The sequence below is a fragment of the Calonectris borealis genome, chromosome 11 (assembly GCF_964195595.1).
Source record: "Calonectris borealis chromosome 11, bCalBor7.hap1.2, whole genome shotgun sequence".
Taxonomy (NCBI): Eukaryota; Metazoa; Chordata; class Aves; order Procellariiformes; family Procellariidae; genus Calonectris; species Calonectris borealis.
This window is the reverse complement of record NC_134322.1, coordinates 11648861-11676809: the sequence shown is the minus strand read 5'-3', so window position 1 is coordinate 11676809 and position 27949 is coordinate 11648861. Positions and strand designations below refer to the sequence as shown.

The window sequence follows — 27949 nt, the reverse complement described above, 5'->3', positions numbered from 1 at the left end:
CATGAAGTGCTAGTACTACTAGTTAGTTCTCCTGCAATCGAAACTCAAAGCACTGGTTTGCCTCTTCCAGGAAAAGAGATGGTGGATTACATTTGCCAGTACCTGAGCAATGTGAGAGAGAGGCGGGTGACTCCTGATGTACAGCCAGGTTACATGAGAGCCCAGTTGCCGGATGCCGCCCCGATGGACCCAGACAGCTGGGACAACATCTTTGGAGATATAGAGAAGATTATTATGCCCGGGGTAAGAAATAAAGTATAATCTTTAAAGTGATGGAAAAGCCATTGCTACCTGGGGTGAACACCAAATCCGGGAATGCACAGATTCTGCAGAACACTTATCTAAATAAGTAAAGCACCCAAAATGTAGAATAAGTCTTGTAGACATTATGTCCACAGAACGATTCTGGAGATTACTGTTGTGTTCCTAACTACAATATTAGGGGATAGACTGAATGTATTTTTGAAGTATTTTATACATTAAGAATAACTCATGTTTGCTTAGAGGGAAACAATGATTTTCTGACAGTGGTGAATTTAGCTTCACGAGGCCTCTACCTGCTGAACTACATCATCTCAATTTCAGAGATGTGGAAACTCGGGCACAGCAAGGTGAAACATCTCTTGCCCAAGGTCATGTACACGTAAGACTTGTCTCCTGCTCTTTGAAAGTAAAGGTCTCCTTCCTCTTGTACGTAAATACTGCAGATTCTGCTAAGGGAGTTCGTATTACCTAACTAAACATTTTCTGTAAGAAGCTGTTTCAAAGTCTGTTTTAAAATTTTCTTTATAGATGTTTGCAGAAACTTGGTCTGATGTAGGAGAGGTATTCACATTAAATATGCTTCCCTGGTGTCCCACATAAAAGCTCCTTCAGGTGTACAGAGGGGGCCTATATAATTGTAAATTGCTGTGTGTAGCTAAAGGCAAGCTGTTGTTTGACGAAATGAGCAAGAGCAACTTTGTTGCAAGGATTCCCCTTATAAAGAAAAATATTTCAATGAATTTTTCTGACTCTGTGCAATGTTCAGAAAACCATTCTTTCCTGTTCAGAATCTTTGTCTGCCTGTATCTGTTTAATTCAGATAAATGCTTTTGCTATAATTTGGAATTTATCTAATAACGACACAGTGTTATCATTTGCTAGTGCTGCACTCCTGTTGATGTTATCTCTGTAGCTTTCTGCTAGCAGATCTATAATTGCACATATTATGTTGCTGTGATCCTTCTCCATCACTTTAAACAGATGCTAATCACTACATCTCATGCAGAATTTTGTCACATTTTCAGACTTAACTTGTAGATAATTTTGTTCTAGGTAGTCCATTGGCAAAGTCCACACATGCATGCCTACTTCCCAGCTCTTACTTCCTGGCCTTCACTCCTTGGAGATATGTTGGCTGATGCAATTAACTGCTTGGGATTCACATGGGTAAATTTTTTTTTTTTTGTTACTTTAGATATTCATCTCCTGTGTGTATTATGCAGGAGCAGGTCATAGTCATTCTTTCTTGTTCTGTGAGTCAGGATAATTATTTACTTCAACCAATTGTATGTTGTTTGCATAAATGAAAAATGTCACGAATGAATAAATAAATGAATAGAATATATAAGAGCAAACATTACCCAGTAGTAAGAGGTGAATGAAGAAAATATACCACTAGAAATGTCTGTTTTCTAATTCTTTGCATATCCCACTGTGAACATTGTTCCCTGTCATCTAGTCTCAGTGCCAAGACTGTTACACAAGCACTGTAGGCAATAGAGCAGCCACCATCCATGGCTGCAGGCTAGGTTGGGCCCCATTCCAGTTCTTCTGCTCCTTTGAGAGAACACATTTCCTATTTTTCCTCTTCTGAAAATAATTGCTTGGTGGCCTGTCCCAGAATATCTGAGTATTTTGTATCCTCCTGCAGCAGCTACACAGCGCTGCTTGGTTATGGCTCTACATAACTCAGTCGTGTTCTGAAGCCAATGGTTTCCCCAGTGGTGAAGTTGCCCAGATTTTTAGATGTATGTCTCCGCATAAGAAAGCAGCAGAAGCTCATAAACCTATAAGAAATTGATGGTTATGGTCCCCATGTAGTTGTATCAGATTAGCTTACTGCATACACAGAAACGTCCATTTCCATGCCCTCAGTCTAGTTTTGATACATTTCTGTTAAGTTTGCAGTGTAAACCGATTCTTTCATAAGTGGAAGGCTGGACACTGCGGAACAGCTTTCATCTTTCTTTTGGCGCTCTTCAAAAAGCCTCCCTTAACGCTCAGTTGGAAGATGGATCAGTGCCCTTTCTCTTTAGGGACCAAGAGCATGCACTTGTGTGGTGAATTGCAGTTCCACGGTTTTGTCTCAAATGGCTCAATGTGATTTTTTTTTTTAATGACTCTAAAATTATTGATAGTTCAGAAGCTCAACACTGAGGTGATGCAGGTAATCTGGAGAGAGCATTCTAAGGAGGTTGGCGAGAGTCTCTGTATTTGGTGTTCCAAGAGAGCAACTGGTAATGAGCAAGGTACCCGGGGCTCACCCTCAACTGCACCTTGACATAGAGGTCTGTATTACAGAACTCACCAAACAACATAATTTTTATTACAATAGCGTTGTGTTCTGCTAGGTATGGGCCATAGCATTACACAGTTAGCTGCTTATATATCCAATGCTACAAAGCTTGTCATCTGCCTTTGTTGCATCTAGGTGAGATTTCTCCCAAGGCAATTAAAAAGTTTTAATAGCTATTAATTAAAATGCGATATGTGGTTTACTCTAAGGGTTATACTCCTACTGTGTTTGCAGGATGAATTACAGCCTCATTGTCTTTTTTTTTTTATTTTGCTAGGCCTCCAGTCCAGCCTGTACAGAACTGGAAATGAATGTGATGGATTGGTTGGCTAAAATGCTGGGCCTTCCAGATAAATTCCTGCACCACCATCCTGACAGTGTGGGCGGAGGAGTATTACAGGTAGGGGAGGTCAGAGGTGGCCTCATCAACATTTTGTTTTCACTCAAGTGAATTTCCCTCTGGGTGATAGCTTTCCTGGAGGCAAACAAAACCAACAAGATTTGCTCTATGGGTCTGAATAGAGACAAATCCCAATTTGACATTGCTTTCCCAAATTTTAGTATTAAATATGAAAGATTATAGAATAGGAATTGCTATTGCTTTTAGTCCCAATTGTGTTATGGACAAGGAGCAGGTACTCTTGTGGCCTTACTAAGGATAAATGAGAGTCAGATTTGGTTTCTTCAGTCTGTTTCACATCACCAAATTATTCACTAAAGTGATACTTACATAATTCGAGAAGTAATCCTCGTCACTGTCCTTCCGCCAGCAGCCCTTAGCCATACAAGAAATTGTTTTTCCTTTTTCTCATGTCTACTTTCTGTCTCTGAGAGTTGCAAGATCAAGGCCTGAACCTTCAGCTCCTTTTGTAAGGCCTAAGCAAGAATCCCCTGGAATCAGTGCCGAGGTCTGTGTTATCAGGAGCTTTGCTCAGGTTTGTCATTTTTGTGGGAGATCCTACATTTTAGCTGTAGCAGAACAAAAGGAAAATGTGATTTATTTACTCCCCCCAACTCAGTCCTGCACGTTAAAAATATACAGCAGTTAAAAGGCTTTGTTTTGTGTTGCTGGCCCAGAGGGCTGCTCCTCAGCTGGTGACTGCCCACTGCACCCCCAAAAGCGGTAGCAGAAATAAGAGGGGGTGGGCAGCTGAGCACTTCAATGACTTCAGTAACTCCCTGAGAAAATAGCGATATCGTAGCAGTATGTTGCAGTAAATGAGCAATCTCTTTGCAGAGCACTGTGAGTGAGTCAACCTTGGTTGCACTGCTGGCAGCACGGAAAAACAAAATTCTGGAGATGAAGCTTTCTGAGCCAGACACTGATGAATCCTCACTCAATTCTCGCCTCATCGCTTATGCGTCTGATCAAGTAGGTCTTATGTTACAAAGAAAACAAATTCACTTCTGCTGTCTCTCCCAGACCATGCAACGTGCTCTCCCATTTCTGTACCAAGAGAGAAACACGAATGTGAATGCCTCAAGCATGAACGAATCCCTCGAATGTTGCTTTCTGCAGATGGGGAAACGAAATCAGTGTGAGATGAGGTTTTGTAGGGTCCCGGCAGTCCTCAAGAGACTGTTTCGGATGACTCATTTCTTCCTGTTTTTCACAGAGCCTTACTCCAGTAACTAGGTGCTGATCTCGTCTGCTTCAGATCTTGTTTCTTCACAGCCTCCTTCCACTCGGAGACAGGCACCTCAGTGCTGCTCCTGGTTGTGGTCTCGGCTCTAGGCCTCTGTGCTTGTTCTTGGAGGGAACATCCACAGAGTGCTGTGACCCTGCCGGCAAACCTGTTCTGTCCTTGGGCTCCTGAACTGAACAATCGTATTCCCCTGTGAAAACCGCAACAGGAGAGAGACTCATACTGGTTCTCTCTCAGTATAACTAGAAGGGCTTTTTCTTGTGAGGGGTTTTGGTCTACCCCAGCCCAGAAGTAGGCATACTTCAGGGGTTTTATCTTCTTATGGCAGGGAGGAGGGAATAAACTGAGGTTGGTCCATTTCTAGAGGGTCCTTTAAGATCTGAGTTTTGATGAATGGCCCTCCAAACACAAGGTAAGGATGCCTATTATTACATTTTAGAGACCAGTACCCAAATAAATGGAGCATAAGCATTCCTTGGAATTACAGTGTATTATTTCTTTTAGTTATTCACAAAGAAGAAACTTTCAGACTTGTATTAATATGGATTATAACAAGGATTTTACCTCTGCTTTTTCTGAAACCACTGTCTTTTATAAGGCCGTAACTTATCACAGCTGTTCAGCCTCAGAGCTTGCTTTTTTACTGTTTCTTTTTTTAAAGGCGCATTCTTCTGTAGAAAAGGCTGGCTTGATTTCTCTTGTGAAGATGAAATTTCTGCCTGTGGATGAGAACTTTTCCCTCAGAGGTGAAACTTTGAAGAAAGCCATTGCAGAAGACAGAAAGAAAGGCCTAGTGCCAGTCTTTGTATGTTCAACTTTCTGGTTGGGGCTATTGACATAGTGTTGTATTCTTAATGTCATCACAAAATTACATCTGAAACGTTTCTTATTGTGTCAAAATACATTAGCTGAAGGTTAAAATGTATACAAGAATTTCTGTTTTATTGAACAAAAAAATTTTAATGTCATTTTGACTGTATATGATAGCCTTTCCATTTTCAAAATGTTGCATCCATTTATTAAAAAAATGCCATCTTAACAGGTTTGTTTTCTTCTAGGTTTGTGCAACGTTGGGTACAACTGGTGTCTGTGCTTTTGACAATCTCTCAGAACTGGGTCCAATTTGTAAGTGTCTCTTTTTTCCTGGTTTTAAACTATGATAGCACAGAAAAGATAGTAGGAGAATTTTTCATGCCAAAACCAAGGACAGTAGAAACACTAATCAGCTGAGTTTTTCAGATGTGTCTCAAAGATCAGTGGAGTCAGCGCAAGACTTTGCAGTGATTTCTCTAAGATTTAGATTAGGATGTTAAAATACATTCTATTCAAGATGGATGAAATTTGCCAACTGATAAATCTTTAATGTGGTTACTCAGGGAATACAGACTGTACAGTACAGAGTTCAGTACTGTTGTAGGATGGATACATAAATATTTAACCTAGCAAAGGTTTGAAGGTAGCGGTTGGTAGGACATCCTTTGTAGCCACCAGTTCAATAGGTAAATTTGACATGGTTGCAGATTCTATTCCAGCATAAATTCTGACAAGTAGCTGCTGAAGACCTGCGGCACTTTCTCTTATGGGTCAGAGTATGGCTTCTGTCTCTCGATAGAGATCTTTTTGCTTGCCACCATGTCTTTATTCTGGCTTTGTGCAACTGAATTGTACTGGGAATTTTACGTAGTAAAAAGGCAGGTGAGAGAAATCAAACGTTAAAAAGCCTCACTCATGAAATATGAATAGTGAATTTTGTTATAGAGTCCATCTGATTTCAGCATTATCCTATATTTTAGGGTTCTGAATCCACAACTTTAGAATAAAACTATATTGTCAATTGTTTGTCTTGCTTGCTATTTATTGTCAGCCTGTCCGCCTCCTGCAAAAACATGCACGTAGTTTTCAGAGAGGAGAGATTAACCATGTACTTTGATTCCTTATGTCCCTTACGTAACAACAATTTCAATTCCAACAGGTGATGCTGAGGGACTCTGGCTTCATATTGATGCTGCATATGCAGGAACAGCATTTGTATGTCCTGAATTTCGATTGTTCTTGGATGGAATTGAATATGCAGATTCCTTTACTTTTAACCCTTCTAAATGGATGATGGTTCATTTTGACTGCACTGGATTTTGGTGAGTAAAGGCAAAACACAACACCAAAAGGATAGCATGCAAATTGCAAAGTCTTTCTCTGCACAATTCTTTGCTAAATACAGTTCATTCTACAATTGATAGGGTTAAAGATAAATACAAGTTACATCAAACCTTCAGTGTTAACCCTGTCTACCTCAGACATCCCAATTCAGGAGCTGCTGTTGATTTCATGGTAAGTTATTTGAGTTGATATTTTAAATTGCCTATAAAATGTTCAAACAGAATGCGAAATTCCTCACACTCTGGAGTGTGCTTATCTTATAGCTGGTCTTATTACATAAAAGCGTAAAACCAATTATACAGACATTCTAATGCAGATTAAATAGTAAAACTTTGAAGTGAGCCCTGGTTATGAAAATTAATTATAAAATTGCTTTCAGACATAGCGATTGAAGTACTTAAGATTTTTACAGATAGGGATCCAGCCTTGCCTTCTTAGTTAGAAGGGTCATTTCTATGCATCGCGTTGCTGAAGTAATTTCTACTGATAGCATTTTGGCTGGTTTTCTTGTAATAAATAAGAGAAAGGAGTAAACAATGGAAACACCATGCTCTGAAACAGCAGTAGAATGTGTTACATTTTTCTTCAGATTAAGGTATTCATAGGGGAGCTAAGAGGCATTTCACTTTAGATCCATCTTACAGCAGATTTCAATCCAGTAAAACAAAAGAATATTCACTGCCAATTGTTTCTGCTATGATCTCACCCTAGTCCTGAAAAGATAATTGTTTTCTTGAAATCAATAGTGCTTTTCACTAGAGAATGTGAGTGTAGAGGAGGGGGGAAAAATGTATCAATGAGTCCCTCTTGTGGTTAAATAGGACCCTGCATGTAATTGTGTCGCTCCCTAGAAGTATTCCTTTACGTTTTGTCACTCTTTTCCATGCAGTAGGCGTTACTTCCTCTGGAAGGGTCTACCCCTATATCAACTCTCGCTGTTTATAGTTGATTTGGGAAAACGTTCAGGATGGCACTTAAATATGCAAATTACAGGAACTGAAGTAAGCACTCCGTCCTAAAGTGTAAATGGACACATCTTAAAATTGATAATGCTCTTTAAACGCAAAAAGGTTTTGTTATTAGCTGGTAATTAACTAAAAATTCTAAGCATGTCTAGGCCGTAGATTAAGGGGAATAGCCAAAATCTTATTTTTGCAAATAACTGAAAAGTAGGTAGACATAGTGTTTCTTTGATGGCTATTTCCTAGGCTTAGCAGATTTTCAGTAGTATGAAATTATTTGTGTCAACGGAGATTTCTGACCTGAGTCTGAGGCAACAGCCGTAGCAGTGTAAGGGGACACTCCTTTCTGTTATTTTTGCACCCGTTGATACACTGTTGTGTTTTCACAGCACTGGCAAATTCCCCTGAGTCGTCGATTTCGTTCTTTGAAGCTGTGGTTTGTGATTCGTTCATTTGGGGTGAAAAAGCTTCAAGCTCATGTCCGACAAGTATGTGAATTAACAGTGCAAGCATAAATGTATTATATTCATTTATTGGTAGCTGAGTTTAATAAATACAGTGATTCAAAGATAAGTAATGGAAATCCTCTCACACACAAAGCTTGCATGTGAACGCTAAATGCGTGCTGATTTTTACTCTTAAGTAATCTGTAAAGATTGACTGTATAGACAAAACATTTCCTGTACCCTTCTTGGAAGCAATAGGCAATGGAAAGAGAGTCGGTAAGTCAATGCCTTCTGCACATTATTGAGTACTAATCTGTAGAAGCTTTCTTTGAGGCGAAGTGGCAGCTGTTTGGGAGGCAGGCTGTGATGGATGGCTGAACCCATTGCTATGAAAATTTACAGGCTTAAGTCTTTGATGGAGTGTAAATACAAGGGATCATATTGTGGATCAATGGTTGCCGCAAAAGGACTCTAATTTGAGAAGGCACATTCTGTTTTCAAACCTTCTAGAAAATTCCTACGTATAGTCCAGTTACTGTTGTTACTGTCGAGGGTTTGGGCAAATAGAGACAGACTTTAAAATTCTTAGCTTTGTTGTCATTCTTCTGTTTACTACCATTCATGCATTGGAATGATGTGTTTTAGTAAGGAAAGGAATTCTTTTTAACTACTTAATTTAGTGTCTTACAGTGGGTTTGGGATAAACCAATACATAACTGCTTTTTTGCCTTAATTATAGGGTACTGAAACAGCCAAATTCTTTGAATCGTTGGTTAAAAGTGATCCACTCTTTGAAATTCCTGCCAAGAGGCATCTTGGACTAGTTGTATTTCGTTTAAAGGTAAAGATTGGGCTTTTTGCATGTCTCTTTGGAATGAATTGACCACAACTGATCTCTACCCAGACATTAACTGTGAATAAACTTTCATGTAAGAATTTGTAATGCTGGAATTCTTACAGAGACATTTGGATGTCACTGGAAATTCTAACTATAGGTTGTTTTTGTTTTGTTTTTTTTCTTATTCATATTTAAAACAGGGTCCCAACTGGCTGACAGAAAAACTCCTGAAAGAACTAAGCAGTTCTGGCAGGCTCTTCCTTATTCCAGCAACCATTCACGACAAGTTCATCATTCGCTTTACTGTAACATCTCAGTTCACAACCAGGGAAGATATTCTGCAAGACTGGAACATCATTCAACACACTGCAGCCCAAATTGTTAGCCAGAATTATGGGTTGCACTGCATCAATTCTGGTGATGGGGCAGGAATCCCTAATACGATAGTTAAGCCTAGTTCTGATGCCACTAGTAGTGCTTCTCAGCTTTATCTAGATGGAGAAAAATACAAAACACCTTCCAGAAAAATAGTAGTTCAGCCTAAGAAGTTAGCAGTAAGTCCCAGTACGTGCGTGATTAGTGAACAAGTGAAAGGTCAAGGGGACCCTCTAGATGACTGTTTTCCAGATGTCCAAGATGTTACCAAACATAAGTTAACCTCTTTTTTATTCAATTATTTATCTGTTCAAGGCAAGAAAAAGACAGCACGTTCCCTTAGCTGCAACAGTGTGCCCATGACTGGTGGTCTTGAGCAATGTAACCTCAAAGCAGCAGCCACTGACAAGGAGTCTCATGCAAATGCCACAATTCTTTCCAGGCTGCCTGAAGAGGTGATGATGCTCAAAAAAAGTGCCTTCAAAAAACTAATTAAGTTCTACAGTGTCCCAAGCTTTCCAGAGTGTAGCATTCAGTGTGGCCTTCAGCTGCCTTGTTGTCCTCTGCAAGCCATTGTTTAACAAGTAAAAGAGATTGGTCCTTAAGACCTCTCCAGGTGGAAAGAGAACCAAAGTTTGCTTATTCGTATGCAATACTACATGTTATTTTGTTCAATATGTAAGCAGTGGCAATGACCACTGAGAAAATTCCTGTGCTTTTACTGGTGGAAACCTTGTGTATTTATAGATTAAAATGTCAAATAAATCTTGTAGGCATATAACATGAAACACTCTGGATTGTAGACTGTGGTAAAGGAAATGCCAATTTCTGCCTTATCAGTCCTGGTAATGGACAGTTTCTAGCTGGTAGGCTAGAACCATTTTGACAAAATATGCTGGCCTCAGTAGGGGGTAAACAATTTAGCTCTCTATTTGCACCCTTGATGTTTTGGTTTTTTTTTTTCAAGACCTTGACTTAAACTCTCTAGAGTGCTGTGATGATCTGTGTGTGCAGACAATGCCAACATCAATTCTGAACTGTGCAAAAAGAAGGATGTAACCTCTAAGACATTTTGCTGGATGAGGGCAATTTTAAAACTACTCGAGTTTAAGCACGCAGCAGCCCTGCTGTCCCATCTGTGCTATCAGTTACAGTGCACAGGAGGCTCTATGCAACCATGTTGCAAGAGCAGTTGCCCTTGCTAAGCACTTTTCTCAGCATTACCTAAGATCTGTAAATCACAAGTGCATGGGGAAAGAGAGTAGGAATGATATTTCACCCTTTCTCATATCAGAAGAACTAAGGGGCATTACAGAAGAAAAGGTCTCTATGCAGCAAACAAACTTATTGCTACAAGAGGCCAATGATTTTACATATTTTTCAAGAATAATTAAAAAAACTGGGGGGAGAAAATTCTATTGAGGGCGGCTTTAAATTCAGAGTCAGGAAGCATGATGATTGCTAGAAGATTATTCCGGGAAAGCACTGCGAGATGCTTGCTGCCTTCTTCATAGTTGTTTCCAGAGATCTACAATCACCCCATCTTGAAGGCAGATGGATCTTCAGTCTGACCCGGTATAACTATTCTCAAGTTATATGAACAATGAGTCTTGCTAATCAGAACAATTTCCATACCTTTACACAACATCAGCTAAACTCACAGTGGGGTATATTGAGGCATGTGTTACAAGGAGCAGTAAAATTTGGCCTGTTTGCCCTTTCCAGTAAGAACAGATTTATTTTATTCCATTCTGTAATATTATTTGCCTTTTTTTAAATCCTAGGGAAATCTAAGCCACACTTTATTATTTGCATTACTCTATTTGCACCCGAAGGAAAATACATCTTAGTTCTTATAAATTGTTCTCATTCTGTCTATGTATTATTTGGTGCATAAAAAATAAGAGGGCATCTCTGCTGCAATGGATAAAAGTTAATGTAAGCATATAATACAGATTTTTTTTTTGATTAGTTAATTTGAGACAACTGTTAGTTAATTTGAGACAGCTTCATTAATGGTCTTTGTAATGAGTTTTGTGTTTTGACTTAGGGATGTAATTCTTACTAATGCAGTGGATCACCCTTTAATATAAATGTATTTGCGTAAAGATGTCTTATATTGTACCATTTTCACCTGCTTAGGTGCACAATATTAACATTCACAACATTAACAATACATCCATACACAGTAGGAAGGTAGGTAAGATTCAAAGTATGAAGGAGAGGAGAAGCCAGGCTAACATACAAGTAGAGTTGGAGAAGTTCTGCTTTATTAAAACAATCTCACATTCACAATTTATTTCAGGTACTGATATTTGCTAATATTAATAAATAGGATTTCCTGGCAAGGTTAGAATAACAGATGCTTTAAAAACCGAGTATTATAAAACACAGATATTTTTTTTTTTTTTTTTGCCATGCTCACAATTTGAAGTCATGTTTTTTTACTGAGTTGAAAATGTCCTGGGTCATTTGTACATACAGATTTTCTTTGTCATCCAGGAAATACAGGCGATCTTTGATGACTGCTGGATTGAAACCCTCCTCCACTAGTTGTACTTTACGGTACTTAAAAGTTGCTGTAAGTTCAATGGCACTCTACAAAATAAAATTACATCTCTACTTACCAATGTCAGCATATAATTGTGGGAATTAGATTAGATTTCCTAAATTCAAAGGGAATCATATTTAAAGAAAATCCATACAGCAAGAAGTTGAAGCCTTACTAACAGACATCTAAACTATCTGCATTCATCAGATAATAACTGGACTGTGGAATACATGGGCCAGTAATTACTCTGCATGTAAGAAGTGCTGGGGCCACAGAAACATTACTGAAAGGCTTACCTTACTATTCTATTTAAATGAGGCAGGAAAACACTAGTTTTCTAGCTTTTAGTCAGAGAGAATCAAGGGTTTTATCCAGAAATTTATTTAATTATGTTCTCGGATCAAAAAACAGCAGAATTTTTCTCAGGAAAGAAGAGCAAAGAAAATGGCAGTTGGAGACTGGGCAAGACTCACTGTACTTTACATGGGATGGCAAGACAAACCACTACCTTGACTGGTCAACTGTTTTGTTTGTATAACTCAAAAGTTTAAAGATTGATTAAATAATTAGACATGCTAGTATCTCTATGTTAGTCCTCTTGAATCATCTCAGTGAATACACCGCCTTTCTCAAAAGAGCAATGTTTATTTTAAATAAATAACTTGAGAAGTACGGTGAGAGTGGCATTCTTGCAACATTTTCCTAATTCAAGTTAAATTTAGTTTAGAATTCAGCTCTTTATTCACTGGTAGGATAAAAATCCAAGGCCTCTCTTGCAAAAGACAGCTCTCGCAAGCTTTTATTTGTGTGTTTTATTTTGCACAGAACAGCTCTGTAGATGGAGCTGCCCTAAACTGAGAACACGGCTGTGTTACTGTGCTGAAGGAATCCAACAGGAAATGTATTTTCCACTAAGCGATCTTCCTGATTTTATATGTTAAAATGTGCCAGGTATTCTGTAGCTGCTCATGCAACCTGTTTTTTTCAGGCTGAACTGAAACATCTGGGCGCAGTTCTACTTTCATATTGGTAAATGACAAGAGAAGTGAGAGACAAAAGAAGCCTTTTTGAGAATTGCTAGTATAACTAGAAAGTCCATAGTCCTCAGAAAAGAGAGAAAACACAATCCAGACGGACATGCAGAAGTTACTTAGGAACACCGGTTTACCTTAATCCTTATAAAACGAGGTCTTGCATAGTTTGGAAGGTGAGTGTTAACATGTCTATAAGTACTTTCTGCATTAAATTCACAGTTGTCCTTTAGTTGAATACATGCCATTCCTGTTCTGCCTTCATAACCTGAAGGAATAATGACAGCAAATAACTGTAGTTCATATCTAACTTTGAACTTCAGGCTAACCTTCCCCCCCTCCCCGCCCCCTTCCTATAAGTGAACCCTTCCTTCTAAGCCACTTTAGAAAACAAACTAACAGATTTGCCTTTAGACATCTAAGTGATTAGATTTTCTTAAGGCTTCAGCATTCTAGATGCCAAACTCTTTCTAAAGTCTAGCATCAGAATTATAGATGGCAGACATTTTGAAAATCACCCTTCTTTTGAAAGTCTTTGGCAAGACTTTGGAAAATTAGGTCTCAGTACTGAGGCAGAACTCTGCCTGCAGCAGCATTTAACTGTTTGGGTTAATTTACTTTACAATAAATCATGGTAAATCTGCTTGTACTTGTGCTGACAAGCTCATCCATACAGAAAGAGGACAGAAAGGAATAAGACCCAGTTTACCATTGTTTATTACCATGTGAATGATTAATTAAGCGCTGCAAAAATCCAAGTGCTTCTGATTTTTTACTTGTTTTACGTACCGAGAGGGCTTCTTCCCTCCCTTTTTGGTGGCTGAGGGATGGGACACCATTTAAACACAAACCTTTTGGTGTTCCTTCTGTTTTCTGGGATTACAGGTAATGCAAGAAGAAATAGGTAATATTCTTATACGAAGTTTTACATTAGAACCATATGAATGCTTTCACAGAATTGTGTACAGGAGGAAGTGAAAATGGAAAGTAGCATCTAATACTTAAAGAAATGTAGAGCACAAGCATATGCTAATTTAAGATTAATTGTTACTTAGTTTCTTTTGAGTCTTGTTTCTGTTTGCCTTTAACACCATGTACTGATGACACCTGGCATTCCAATTTGTTTTTTCAAGCTCTAAAGTGTTGAATTAATGAGTTCTCAGGTGATGTATACTATCACCCCCAGCTACATTACTAAAGTAGGAATATTTCTGTGCCATGTAAAACAAGAAAAACCCCAAACCACAATCCACCCAGTTCTTACACAAATGTAAGGTGAGAACTGGTTTGAACAATATTTTTTTTCCATGAAGTTGATCTATAATTAGGTATTAACACCTCTTCTATGTGGTTTTACAAGAGCATTGAGAATAAGAGCATATTTTCCTCCTCTCCTAGAGTGTAATTTGAGAAATACATAAAGAACTCTAGATCATTTATGTTGTTACCTTTCTTTTGAAATGTCTCCTAGGGCAGCTGTGTGTTTATCCCTACCACAAAGCAACTAAAACCAAGAGTGATTTAAAGAGAGAGGCTTTAATTTTAGATCAATAGGTGTAGCAGAGACATACATGATTAATAAAAAGTTTATTTATTTGAATTAAATTCATTATTCTGATAGATCATCTTGGTTTATAAACAGCCTTGTTATTCTAGCCTCAGAAACACTGGGCACTTCTAGTCTCATGTCTTCCACTTTTAGTAGAGGAAATAGTGAGTGGATCATAACATTAACAGAATCTCTCACATGTTGAATGGTGGAAGAAAGTGGTGGATGTAGGAAGAGCGGCATCTCTAACACGCCTTTGAATTCCAAAATACTAAATTGTCACTGATGTGACCCATGTTATGATATACCGTAGTCTGGAAGCCTTTCTGGAAAAGTGTGATACCTGTTAACTTAATTAATATATATATATCTGTTATACCTGTTAATGTACCTGTTAACTTAGTTAATACAGGCTCCAAAATTCCTCCTCCTCCTCAGACTACTCTAAGGGCATGCAATGTATTATGCCACCTAATCTAAACCACTTGCACAATGCAATACTCAGGATTTCAATCAAATCTAAATTTGTTGTTTGATTTCAGATCCTTACATTACACCGTAAGAATGGGTTCCATTTTAACTGTCCATCACAATCCAAATGGAGTGAGGAGCTAGAGTGGGAGTCCTGCGGATCTTGAGTAAGTGAGAAATATGGACAGGAAGGTATCTCCAAAATACAGGAGACAAGAAAGTAGAGTAAAACTATCTGTTCCCTCTTTTGTCTTCCAATGTCTCTGGGAATCTGCCTTTAGAAGCAGTGCCTCTCAAATTCAAAAAAAAAAAAAAGAAAGAAAGAAAAAAAAATGCTGCCATAAGCCCTTAAAGAGTTATAGAAGTTCAAAGATTTCACAGATTTTTGAGGAGTAGAAAAAAGGCAGTAAACATGTCAGAACTACTTGCATTCCTTCAGATTGTTAAAGAAAGGTGAAAAAGGGAGGAATAAATTTCTTAAGTGACATTCTTGTTCTTCTAGAAATTCAAGTCTATTTTGTTTGTCTCACTCTACAGTAATTGCAGAGCTATATACCTGTAAAAGATACAATGTTTATATCCAAGATAGTTAATCTCAAATGTTCTTCCATTCTCCTGTTAGTATTCTTGTCACACTATGTTAATATAAGCTTTGGCTGTGTTTTTTTAGCTAATTAATATTGCATACATTTAAATGATGGAATGTATCAAATGTAGCTTACAAAAAATAAGCTGAAGTAGTGTTACCTATACTCTGCAGTTCAGTATATTGATATTTTGTTAATGTATTAAAAAATTATTTTGTTGAAATACTGCAAGTATTTCACTCATACCTGGAACAGATACTCCATATACAACAACTTCTTGAACGCAGTCAATCAGTCCTAAAATGTCTGCAACTTCCGTTGTAGAAACATTTTCCCCTTTCCACCTGGAAAATAAGCAGACATTAGTCATGATATCTATGCGTATTACATATAGTGATCTCCAGTGTTTTAATGTCTGACTTTACAATGGGCTGAGCACTAAGCTTGAGATCAGAAAGCACTTTTGCACTAGAACATGGAACTTCTTATCAAAAGTAGAGAAAAACATGCCGCAAAATTCAACAACGCATTCTAGATTATTCAAATCTGAGAAGAATTTAACACACTTAATTTAATCATGCTTAAAATGGCTCTAAACAAAGAAACCCCCCAAATATTACTTACCATAGATTCCATCCTAGGCTCTATGCTTTCTGAGTTTTAGAAGTATAGTGAATGTGAAACCACAGTGTTTTTGTTCTATGAATGTGACTGGTTTCTGACTGTTCAAAAAGCATTCATTCATCACCCTAAACTGAACCTCTTGTAGGCTCTGTATTAACTGTGAACACAATTGATAAAATACAACAGTGAAGGTGACTTGGAGTCCTCTCTTTTTCTGACTGAAGTCAGAGAAATTCCTCTTCGTCAGTCAGTAGGAAATACTAGATATGAATTCAAACCTGAGAATGAGTCAGAATTTTCTCTTTGACAGGCATTTAAATAAATAAACTAACCGGAATGTGTCTCCAGTTCGATCATGGAAATAAATGAAGTTATCATTGTCAATCACTAAAAGGTCACCACTATTAAAATATAAATCCCCTTTTTGGAAGACATCTCTTAATTGCTTCTTCTCTGTTTGTTGTTTTGCTCCTGCATAGCCACTAAATGGTGCATATTGGGTGACTTTGCAGATCAGTAGTCCAGGTTTACCTATGAAGAAGAAAAACATTTGTTTACAAAGCACAATGTAAATTGCCAAAAAATAACTAATTTTCATTACATCAGTGAAGTTTGCAGATGTTATAGAGTTGAGAATTTTGTCATAATCATCATCTTTTAAAATCAGTTGTGGAGGTACAGATTGAGTTTCACCTTGTCCTCTCAATTCACTAGCCCTCCAAAACGCTAGTAGATAATACAATTCATCACCTGCTTGTATTAATGCAGCAGAACAGAATCTCTGAGGTCTTGTCTGATAAGTGGAAAATAGTTGCCCAGTTTCTCCAGACAGCTTCATAAATCTCAGTTTAAAACACCTGACTCAATAGGAGCTGTGTCTACAAAAGAAACTTACACATGGCATCAGGCATGTCTTTAGAAGGTGACCACTGGCATGGGCTACTTCCACATAACTCAGTTGGCGTGGGGCAGCCTTACCTCTCAGCCAAAAGATTCAGCTGGATTTAGGAACCAAATATTGGAGTTCAGCTTGCCTACTCTGAATGCAAAATAGACCAAAAGGATGCTTAATATGTTCTTTAGTCTTTCACGTGCTAGAGCTGGAGCAATTTATGAAGGGAGTAGGAACACCTATATGTTTATGTAAATTGAAACCCAACCCCACACTATATAGAGCTTTGCATGGATGTTACACACTGGAGTGAATTTTATCTCTATACAAAATAAATTACAGTCTGTCCCCATCAAGCCTGGGATTTTACATTTTTTCATGGGTTTCTCTCTTACATTGCAGATATTTTCCATGTCTCTGCAGTTCAGCAACTTAAATGTTGGGTGCACTTATGTAAATATGGAATATATGTGTGCACATCCCTCCTCATCCCATCTCAAGAGATTGTGTAGGGAGGGCTGGCATAGGAGAGTATGTCTATGGGGCAGACACTCTTAACGTAACTAGTATATTCCTCAGCAATGAGAATTTAACACAGTTGGTAACCTGTCCACCTGTTCCCTTATGCACAGAGAAGGTGAGCATTTCTGTCCTCACTCACAGTAATGACTACACATGTAACAGAATGCAACAAAATCAAGAAGTATCACAAGTACCCGGTTTAAACACAGGTTTGCCTGTGCCAATATATAAACCCCTCCTATGAAAACTGATATTAAGATATATTATAAAAAAAGTATTTTCATGTGTGCTTTCTCTATTGCCAATGGCAAAAAGTTTCAGCCACTGCTGGAAAAGAGAACTGCCTTCTCTTTTGCAAATGCTTCTTTAGTGGCATGTTAAGTACAAAGTCTGAGAAGAATTAAACAGCTCCTGCTGAAAGTCAAGATCTGTACTCAAAAATGTTAGCGTGTCCATTATTAAAACTAGACCAGTTATTAAAATCTAAGTACTTTACCTTTCTGTTAAGCTGTATTACAATAGTATGTGATTTGTTACATATTTTCTAACTTGTATTTAAAAACCTGGCTTACTCAATGGCAATTCTTAGCATCTTTCCAGATAGAAGTGATGCAAAGAGATATACTTTTAAAAAGTAAATACCCTGCTGAAATTTTTTAAAGGACTTAAGTTTTTACCTTTGGGAACTCTTATGCAGTATCCATTTTCATCTCGGACTGGTTCATCTTTCTCTACGTCATATTTAATCAGCTCATAGCGTAAGATTTTCTAGTGAAAATTTGCAAAATGTATACACACGTGAATATTCAATCTTTGAAAAATATTTTCAGAATTATACTACATAGTCAGCTTTCTGTTCAACAGGAGCCAAATTAATCACATTTCAACTGGATGTGTTGAGTCTAAACGTTCTTTTGCCTGAACTAGCGAGAGATATCTGTGATATCTAGCATGGGCAACTGTAGACTGTACTTGTGGAGAATCTTCTCCCTAAACCAATTCATAACTGAGCCTTGGGTTCTTCCCAACTTTTCATACAAGTGGCCTGGTACATGCCCTTGGCAATACACCAAACTTCACCAAGAAGGACAAAATGCCAGATTTTGTTTTTATTCTTACCTTCTGCAGGCAGTTTACTCTTCCCACTGCACCAATTTTTCCAGTGTAATTAACAAAAGAAATGTTTCCTTCAGTCGATGCATAAAACTCCAAAATATTAATATTTCCAAATCTTCGGATAAATTCCCTCCAAACATCAGCCCTTATTCCATTTCCTATAGCAAGTCTGACTTTGTGATCCTGATCGTTTTTTCTCTAGAAACAAGAAACAGTCATGAATTCACATTTCTGCTGAGTGAAAGCAGAATTTCTACTTCTGGAAAACTCTGAAGGAAACTTTAGTCTAAAAGTATTGAGCATATTCTGAAGCAAAATGTGTGCAAACATCATTACAGTTAAGCTTATGATTTTGATGTGGAAAAGGACAAGAAATTACTGAGCAAGTTAGGCTATATGTCTAACTGTAGTTAGTAGTTAATTTGATTTGAATGAAGACAGGAACAAATAATTCTACGCAGAAAGCCAGAATGAAACTCAGGCACCACGTTAAACTATTTTGTTTGTAAGCCTTGTGGTGATTATCTGCAGAAGAGTGTAATTTACCCTGAATTCAGCAAAACATTTGCAGGATTTAAAATGGTGTTTGGGTGGAAAGGAAAGCCCTTCTGCCATTGTAAGAGCAGGATTGAGCCTGCTAAAAATTCTATTACCACATTTCATATCACTTTTAATAGTGCTATTAGATCTTTCTGTTTACACAGTAAAGTAATAAACACATAGTGAGGATGGCAGTGTATTTATGCCTTCTCTTAGATGTTTATATTTATCCTCAACAATAGGAAGTACTTGAATTGGGTCAGACACTTGTAATTCATAAACATATCTAACGTGCTAATGAGTAACAATAGCCTGAGAGAATTTTAGCAAAATACGGAAAGGCTCTTTTGTCCCACTTCCTGCCTTTTTCTTCAACTGTTTCTTTTATTACATAATTTAATAGTATTTTAAGGCATGAAGAGTCTTTTTAAATATATATTGGCTTCTTAACTTGGAATACGTTGATAGAATAAGACTATTCTATCAGCAACAGACTGGAATGTGTATTTGTGCAGAATAAGTACGTTGGCTCTGTGTCTTTCCGGAAATACAGTGCAGAGGGCAATGCAGTAGATGATCGAAGTAGAAGATGAGCACAGAACACTGGACTTGCAAAATGCTCTTTCAAGGAGCGATTCAAGAGAGAAATCTGGCCATTAAGACAAACACGGATTGGTCCTATAGTGTCATATTCCCAGAAAAGACCAAAAAATGCCACAATAAAATGGCTACAATTTTTAAATACTATAAAACTTTAATTTTATTTTGGACTTCACTCATATCACTTCTGGATTATTATTACTTTTCTGCAGAATAGTCTAGAAATGGATTTTTAAATTTAATCTAAAGAAGAAATACGTTAATATATAGTCCTCTCTGTGATATTGAGAGATCTGTCATTAACATGTTAGCACAGAACCAAGCTTAAAATAGAACAATGAGATCTGCTGAAATTCTGCATAGTGTCTAAATGACTTGCTGTTTACTTTTTATAAAATCTTTGGGTTTTGTAGATGATGCTCTACAACACCGTACACAATATCTTAGTCTCTCATGAGAGAGAGTCCAGTTGATGGGGCATTTATACATCTGAACTTAAACATTTTATTTTGAAATGATTCACTGGGGACAGGATGCTGCTTGGATCCACATTGTCCCTCACATTTTTTTGTTCTTAAATCTGTATTTTCAATCTTTCTTCCCCATTGGCTTAGGCAGATAAAGAAAATTTCTTATTTAGCCATTAATTAGTCACCGTTAATGAAAGGAGGAAGGAAGAACTTAACGATTCACCCTTAAGGTGATTTCTATAATACTCGGACTCTTCATTTGTTCTGAAATGACTACATAAGTTAGCTGGAAGTACAATCAGAAAGAAATGATAGCATACATAGAAGTTACTAGCACTATAAGGAAGTTCAATAATGAAATGGCATTAGTTAAGACAGATGACACCCTACATCAACGTGGATCTTGCTTATACTGCGAGTTCCTCATGGAAAAGACTGTCTCTCTGTTACATCTGCAGTAACAGGCCAAGCCCTCTTGGCACCATGACAGTTTAAGTAATAATATCCATTCCGTCAAGTTCTTGCATTCTTAAAATGTTAATCCCATCTTTCTGGGAGACTTGTGCACTCAAAGTAGCATGCATATGGGTACATGGGGTCAGATATTAAGCTTATAAACCTTGCTTATGTAAAGGTGTTTTCTCCACTGGTGTTGAATTCTACGTACTGAGTAAACAAAAATCCTTATGTTAAATAATGAAAGCTAAGCTACCTGTGTCTATCTTAAAATCCGACCTTTATAGATAAGCAGCCACCAATAATAAGTTATCTGTAAGACAGCCTCAAGTACTACTCAACTGTATCATCTAGTGGGCTTCAGGTTCAGCCATTCATGTTATTTTTTATTAACAGGTCACTTTAATGGTTAAGCTAAATGTCTCTGTGTGGCTAACATTATCAAACATACCCAATTTGGGAACTAATTTATACTTGCCTGGCAACTGTACACATCTTTGAGATACTGGTTGAATTCAGGAATTTACAGAGTATGCCCTGTGACTCAGTTATATTTATGCATGCACGCATGCTATCAAGAAACACAACTCTATCAAAAATGAGTATATTAGCTCATTCTTTAAGCTTATTTTCCTAAAAAACATTCTGTATGAAAGGAGATAATCTAGTTTTTCACTTTTTCCCCTATTTTATTTATACCAATTGAGTATTGGCTAATTATGAGTACTTTGCTAATTGGGATCTTCCATGAACTGCAGGACTGACATGTAACTTATCACCACCCTTAACTATATGTTTCAAGTACCCAGTTTCTTTAACTCAGTTTAAATCTTCTCCACCCGCACTTTTTAATTAAAACTAGTGGCCCAATCCAGAGGCCAAGTCTTCTGATTATTATAAAACTTTGTTTTATTAACTACTCATTTTGGGCTAACAACTCATGAAGAAATAATATACAGCATAGCAGAATCTTGCTTAGATACCTAATTCCTGAGGAATCCTACTGATTTCCAGTGAAGTTATTTCGTATCTGTCACAGATATCAGAATTAACCTCTGTATATTTGGTATTTTGCACACATATACATAAATTACAAAGGAACTGTGGACCTGATTCTCTGTTCTGGCTTATGGTTATCAAACGGTGCTGGTAAGACTGATGGATACCACCTTTGTTCTTACTAAATTCTAACTGCAGTTCACTAGGCCTACCTCTGTGAAAGTCATTCTACGTAAACATGTTTTTGAAATTAAGGATTAACTAATATGACTGCAGGGATCTCAGCAGGGAAGTGCCTATGAATAGGTACCCTATCAAGATAGTACATTAAGTGCATCTTCAGAGGGGGCACTCTTTAAATAATCACATTAACACTTTCACCTGGGGATCACCTGACTATCTTGGGTTAGGACATCTTAGCTACAAAAATCCCAAACCTCACGTTGCCCAAAACACAGGTCCACTGGTTCCTAGAGAACTCCTCATTTTTGGTTTGCAGCTGGAGTGTTCATATAAGGTAACTGTCTTCTCTATCAATTTTAACAGAATGTCAATTAATGGATTGCCATTGTTCCACTATTCAAAAGAATGATTAATTCAAGCCAAAAGCTTGGTTTTTTTTCCTTGAAAAAAGTTCGTGTTAGTATGCAATGAGATTACAGACCTCGTTAGGGAAGGTTTTTGTTGGGGTTTTTTCCTCCCTCCACTTTTGGTTAGATTTTAAGCATAATATAACAAACATTCCCAGTAATTTAATTAGCTAAAAAAGAAAGGCAGTCAATGTTACCAGTGGCACACTGCATAGATACCGAAGCACTTCCCCAATATACTGTATCACTGTTACGTTATATTTTCTGCAATCATCCCAGAACTGGCTTGCTGAAAATCTGGCACGCAAAACAATAGTTGCACCTGCGTAGAAAGAAGTAAACAAATAACAGAAGGAACAATTCTTATTGTATCATAAGACCGTATAGAATTTCTTAGCACAACATTGTAGAAAACTTTTAGAATTAGGGTTACATAGCTTTTGGAAGTATTCTTCCTAAAACGTAATGAAATACAATCCATGCTGAATAATTGGTTTAACCTCTATTTTTATTCATCAGAAGTTGAAGGCTATTATTGTGGATGAAACTCTGTACTAATTTACCCTAAAACTGTGCAAAGAGGTGTCATGTAAGACAGGATATATCCTGTTTGTCCAGGTGATGAAATAAAATTCGTACAGGGTGAAGTCACGTGAAGACGACAGAGAAACGAGAATGTCTCTTGACTTACAGAGTTTTTGGTAGCAGAGACATGTATAACCAAGTATTTAATCTCAAAGTTTGGTAGCTAGGGAAAGGCTTACTGTATCTGTGATCATATCTGTACATGAATTCTGCACAGTAACATGTTCATTCATACTAGTCAAGTGCACAGTACCTTTCATGATACATCCATGGACTCCAACGAGGAGGGCAGAGCTATGATAGAGTGGCAGAGCAGTATACACAATATCTTCCGAGGTAACATTGCCAGCATCAAACAAACCACAAGCTAGCATTATGCGTTCATGGTTAATCACTGCAGCTTTGGGAAGACCTGTTTAAAGTCAAGCAAAAAGGTGTGTAGCTTCACTTGAACAATAAACATAGTAAGACCAGTTGGTTTCACAAGGGCTTAAGAGATTTTCTCTCATTCACTGATGCAAGTGATAGTTCCAAAGTTCAGGGAGGTATGCAGCTTATGTCCATGCAACACACTGGCATTTAGCCTTAGTGAGGATATGTCTTCCCACATGTAACTTTTAGGTGATTACCTCCTGTTAAGTGCCCAAATTCCCAATACTATGGTACCTAGGAATAACAACTGCCTAGAGAATGAGGAAACGGGATTTGGAGAATCAGCTAGCATGCTGAGCAAAGGGAATGGAAATGCTAAAACAGAGGTTAATCTCAGATCCGGCATCTCTCCTGGAATTAGGTATCTCCTGGCAGCTCTGAATCATCCTAGATGAAACTGGAATTCATACTACAAAATCTCTTCTCGGTTTCCCATCAGATACAGTTGAACTGATTGATTACTTGCTGAAACAGATGCTAGAAGACAAAATGATGCTTGCCTATTCTGTAAGAACAGAGATCTTAGAGCCCTTAACAAGGATGAAGGACACCGGAGTTATTTGCCTTCTGCAGACCAAATAGGATTCAAATTCGTACTTCCTCCCTTCCAGGGGAGTTCCTGCCCTAAGAGGCTCAAAGACTGAGCTAGTGTGGAGGCATACCGTGCTCTTCCTACTGAAGCTATAGGTTTGAGTCTTGCAGGCCTTGTCTTCATCTTCATCCTTGTCACCCAGTTTCTGCTGTCGTTCAGTGCTCTTAATGCTAGATGCGTTTATGTGGGCAGGTTGCAGCTCCTATACGAGCTGCAATTTTGCACAGTGGCCATGACTAGCTGTATTTTGTGCTGCCCTCACTATTTTTGGTATTCTGACACCCAAAAACTTAGTGGCCAGCATTTAGAGTTCATGATCCGAAGACACTGAGTATAAGGTGGTTGCCAAGACACATACCTAGGCCAGCAGTATCTCCACGGATAAGAGATAGCAGATGTCTAGTAACATTTACTGGCATAAAACTTGTATGTTTAATTGGCTTTTACTTCAGTCCCTCCCCCCAGATTTAGTGCTTAAAGTCAGCCTATATTCTACGTGTTTTTTGGTTTTACATACAGGTATCAGATTTTCAGCTTCCTGAGGGGGAATGAATACGATAGGAATTAATGTGAGGTAACAGATTCTTTTTCCTTACTATAAAATCACAATGTCAGGAGGAATGTGTGGCCTTCCATATAGTTTTTGTGAATTTACATTACCTGTAGTACCAGAAGTGTAAATGTACATGGCAGGAGTTTTACAGGTTATATCTGATCTCCAGGACAACGGAGTAGGCTGATCTGAAGCAGCATCTACTTTATCAAGAAAGCTCTCAACTCCTTCTGTAGCAGATGTCTTGCTTAAGTAATAAACTTTAACATTTTCTTTCTTCAAGAATGGCAGTATTTCTTCAACAGCTTCCTTCAATTCTTAAAGAGGAGAGAAAAAAGTATTACAAGAAAATTCTGTGTTATTCTGTGAACTATACTATCAGTGCATCAACTTTGGCTCAGCAGGTTTCATGTTTTGCTGCTGTTGGAGAAACTCATGCTCAAGTCTCTTCAGAATCCAGCAAAAAGGACTGAAGAGGAACAGTGTCTTCCCACAGAACTGGGAGTGATTTGATTTGATCCCATTTTCTGCAGCAGGAACAGAACTGCAGAGGAGCAATGCAAGCACACTTCCTCTTGCCTGCAGACCCTACGGGACTCTGAGGGAGAGTACACCTGGCATCACCAGCTCCACATTGCTACCTTCCCTCTCCACTGTGGGGAAATGCCTCACCTGGCAAGTGCCCACACAAAGTTAGGTGCTGCTTAAATCACCACTATGTTTTATGCATAACGACGAAACTCATCCTTCTCAAGTCCCAACACAAGTGGAAGAAACACTGAAAAGCAGAATGAAGAGTGCCTTACTCAGTAAGAGTGGTGCTACTGAAGCCTGGACTCCTAGATAGTTGTGTTCTGTCTCTCCCTATGCCTGCCTCCTACACGTGTCTCGATTAATCCCAGTTCTCCTCATATTCCCTCTTGTATCTCCAACCAACAAGAGAGCATTATTTCAGTTATGTGCAACGAGTAGGCTAACTCCCTGCGTGATCAAGTCCTGTCTGCCTTTCTCTCATTGAAGCAGTAATGCAGGTCTCTCTTGTCTACTCGCTGCCAGTTTCCACCAAGTTGGAAAGAACGTAGTCATCCCTGAGACTTTTATTCCCTTAGGAAGCTGGATAATTGGGTAATGGATTCAAGTGAAGATGACGAGACAGCTGATAAAATTGTATATACCTTGTTTCTTTAGGAATACAAACTAAAAGCCCTCCAACTCACAGGCGCTTTTACTTAAATAGATAATCCACAGGATTTAAAATGAATCCTCAACACCAATTTCACTGAAACATAGTAATATGAAACTTTCCATAACATGTAATTTATTTTTTACCACTTCTATTTTATTTCAAAGCAAAGAATAAATTAAGTATTATTAAATCAACAAATCTCTGAGGCAATTTAATACTCAAAACTAAATGTTACTGGAAATTATACCTCCACACTAATTGACTGGATACAGCCAAGATCCACATCAAAAGTTTGTCTCAATTGCACAAAAGCAGTAACTTTAATAAAAGCATTACCTTTTCAAGTCCTACAGACTCTGGAATTCCCCATCAAACAATTCTGTACTTCTGCTGTAACTCTGGTCCAAAAAACATCCTGGGATTACCGAGGGTGCCCTTTAGCCACCGAGCTACTCATGAAAATCTAATGGAAGCTTCTTTTAGTGAACAAGCAAATCTCAAAATATTAGCACAGCCTGGCCCGTCTTTCTTCATTCCACCTATGCACTCCAGCACTGCACAGATGCTGGACTGCACAAAGAGTAAAGCTGGGTGGGAGGGGAGTTCCACTCCTTAGACACTATCAGGCATGAAGCAGATAAAATAAAGCCTTTTTTGCAAGTATCTAATGAGCTGGCACCTTAGAGATAAATAACCCCAAATAAACATTCACTGAGATAAATAACCCTCCAATAAACTTTGAAATTTGTATTTTATTGTAGGTACAAGTAACTTTAATGACATATAAACTGTATTAATGAATTCAGCATATTTCTTTTCAGAAACTTATCTGTGCAAGCACACAGACAGGATCTCATGTGATGGTAAGTTCCGATGAGACAATATTTATCTTCTGCACAGGGTAGCAAGATAATAAAGGATGAAACTTAATAAGGACAGAGAGTCAAGGTCCAACAAGAAAGACCTAGACTTCTTTCCTCTCCTGATGTCCAGCAATCACTAGTGGAGTCAAGCATATAGTAAATTTTTATTAATAAGGCTCAATTTTTTCTTTTACTTTTTTTTTTTCCTCAGAGCTGAAGACTTTTTTAGAAAATTTAAGGCAAGTATGTTATAGAAGGAGGAAAAATACATTTCCTATCCTACACAATAGCTTTTCCCACATATGCTAGTAACTCAAATACTGATTAATTTTGAAAGTTCAGAGATTGTACAGAATTTATCCTCAGTGAGGCAGAAATTTATCACAAAACGATAAAATTTCATTTGAACGCCTAAAGTTTTGGGGCATGTAAAATACTTCAGTTACATACAAAAGATGCATGAGTTCAACTATCTAAGCTGAAATGGAGTAGATATTCATGTAGAAGTTGTTAACTCTTGGCAGATAAAGAATATCTTTGACTTCCCATATGGTCAGTCATTCATACTGTATGTATGCATATACATACAAATATATATAAAGGACTGGGCATCAAATAAGGTCTCTGCTCTATATGGAACAGAATGCACCTCTCCATTTAAGACGTACTAATATGTCAAAGCCTCTTCTACGAAAAAGCAATACAGTTTGTCTACATGGGTTCATGCCTTTTTCTTTGAACTGAAACCTGACAAAAGCTTTTATATAGACTGCAACCACTTTCATGTGCCTAAGTCGCTGTCCAGCTGCAGCAAGAGGATTCTTCTGCATTACCTTGTTTATTTCTAATTTGGACATTTGTGAACATAACTGTGAATTAATCCTGTTGTTTATGATTGAGAGCTATTTTATTTCTAGGTCTTCGTTACCCTTATCAAATAGCTAACAAGGTCTCAGAGCTCAACGCCCACATCTTGTACGTGAACTGAAAATGAAAACACCGTGCAAATTATTTGGAAACCTTGTCCTTTCACCTGGTCTGAAACAACTTCTCAAATCCCTAAAATCACCTTTAGAGGACGGGACGCAATCAGAACAGTGTCCGTCCGCTCCAGCCCACCCCCGTTGCCTCCGGGAGAGGCCCAAGGCGGGGAAAGGCGGCGCTGCCTCCCCGCCACCGACAAGCCCGGCGAGGAGACCCGTCACGGCGGGGGGCAACCGAGAAGCCCTCCGCGGCTCCGCTCCGCTCCCCACCGGCCGGGGCCGGTGCTCTCCTCACCTGGGGCCGCCAGCAGCACGGTGGCCGCGCTGCTCTGGAAGCAGCGCAGCAAGGACGCGGCCCTGATGTTGGCGTTGAGGCAAGCCACGGCGCAGCCCAGCTTGGCGCAGCCCAGCCAGACCCAGACGTAGGCGGGCCGGCTGCCCATGAAGAGGGCCAGGCAGCTGCCCGACCGCAGTCCCGCGGCGTCGCGCAGCGCCCGCGCCACCTGGCTGCTCCGCCGCTCCACCTGCTCGTAGGTGGAGACCTCGTCGCCGAAGAGCAGCAGCGGCTTGTGCGGCGTCCGCCGCGCCCGCCGCGTGAAGGCGTCTAGGAGCGTGCTGGCGGGCCGGCGGGCACCGGTTCTCCGCGCCCTGCTCGCTACCCGCGCCATCGTGAGAGCGAAGCGCAGGTCCTGGAAGAAATAGGGCCAGGCGCAGCGCAGCAGCAGCGGCAGGAGCAGCAGCCCCGCCAGCGCGGTGCACAGCACGGGCAGCAT

The 27949-nt window shown here is 38.7% G+C and overlaps 2 protein-coding genes across 5 annotated transcripts in view; one reads left to right on the top strand and one right to left on the bottom strand.

Moving 5' to 3' along the window:
- HDC (histidine decarboxylase) overlaps nt 1-11576 on the top strand; it is a 12465-nt gene extending 889 nt beyond the window's left edge. The window contains exons 1-13 of one of the 4 annotated variants that reach the window (XM_075159988.1): nt 159-243; nt 529-643; nt 1318-1431; nt 2838-2960; nt 3798-3932; nt 4868-5011; nt 5265-5331; nt 6179-6341; nt 6444-6534; nt 7715-7813; nt 8511-8612; nt 8810-10922; nt 11487-11576. In XM_075159988.1, coding sequence (XP_075016089.1) covers nt 1342-1431; nt 2838-2960; nt 3798-3932; nt 4868-5011; nt 5265-5331; nt 6179-6341; nt 6444-6534; nt 7715-7813; nt 8511-8612; nt 8810-9565 — 1770 coding nt within the window. In that variant the 5' untranslated portion in view covers nt 159-243; nt 529-643; nt 1318-1341 and the 3' untranslated portion in view covers nt 9566-10922; nt 11487-11576. Of the gene's footprint in view, nt 1-70; nt 244-528; nt 644-1317; nt 1432-2837; nt 2961-3797; nt 3933-4867; nt 5012-5264; nt 5332-6178; nt 6342-6443; nt 6535-7714; nt 7814-8510; nt 8613-8809; nt 10923-11486 lie in introns of those variants that run through there. The other 3 variants (XM_075159985.1, XM_075159986.1, XM_075159987.1) reach the window with 3 other exon arrangements.
- Nucleotides 11382-27949, bottom strand: SLC27A2 (solute carrier family 27 member 2). Its single transcript, XM_075159989.1, has 10 exons — nt 27472-27949; nt 24252-24461; nt 22821-22979; nt 22180-22304; nt 18331-18525; nt 17889-17979; nt 16130-16328; nt 15420-15517; nt 12704-12834; nt 11382-11582 (listed from the first exon to the last, which is right to left on the bottom strand). The coding sequence occupies exons 1-10, from the start codon at nt 27947-27949 to the stop codon at nt 11406-11408; spliced, it is 1863 nt and encodes a 620-aa protein (XP_075016090.1). The 3' UTR covers nt 11382-11405.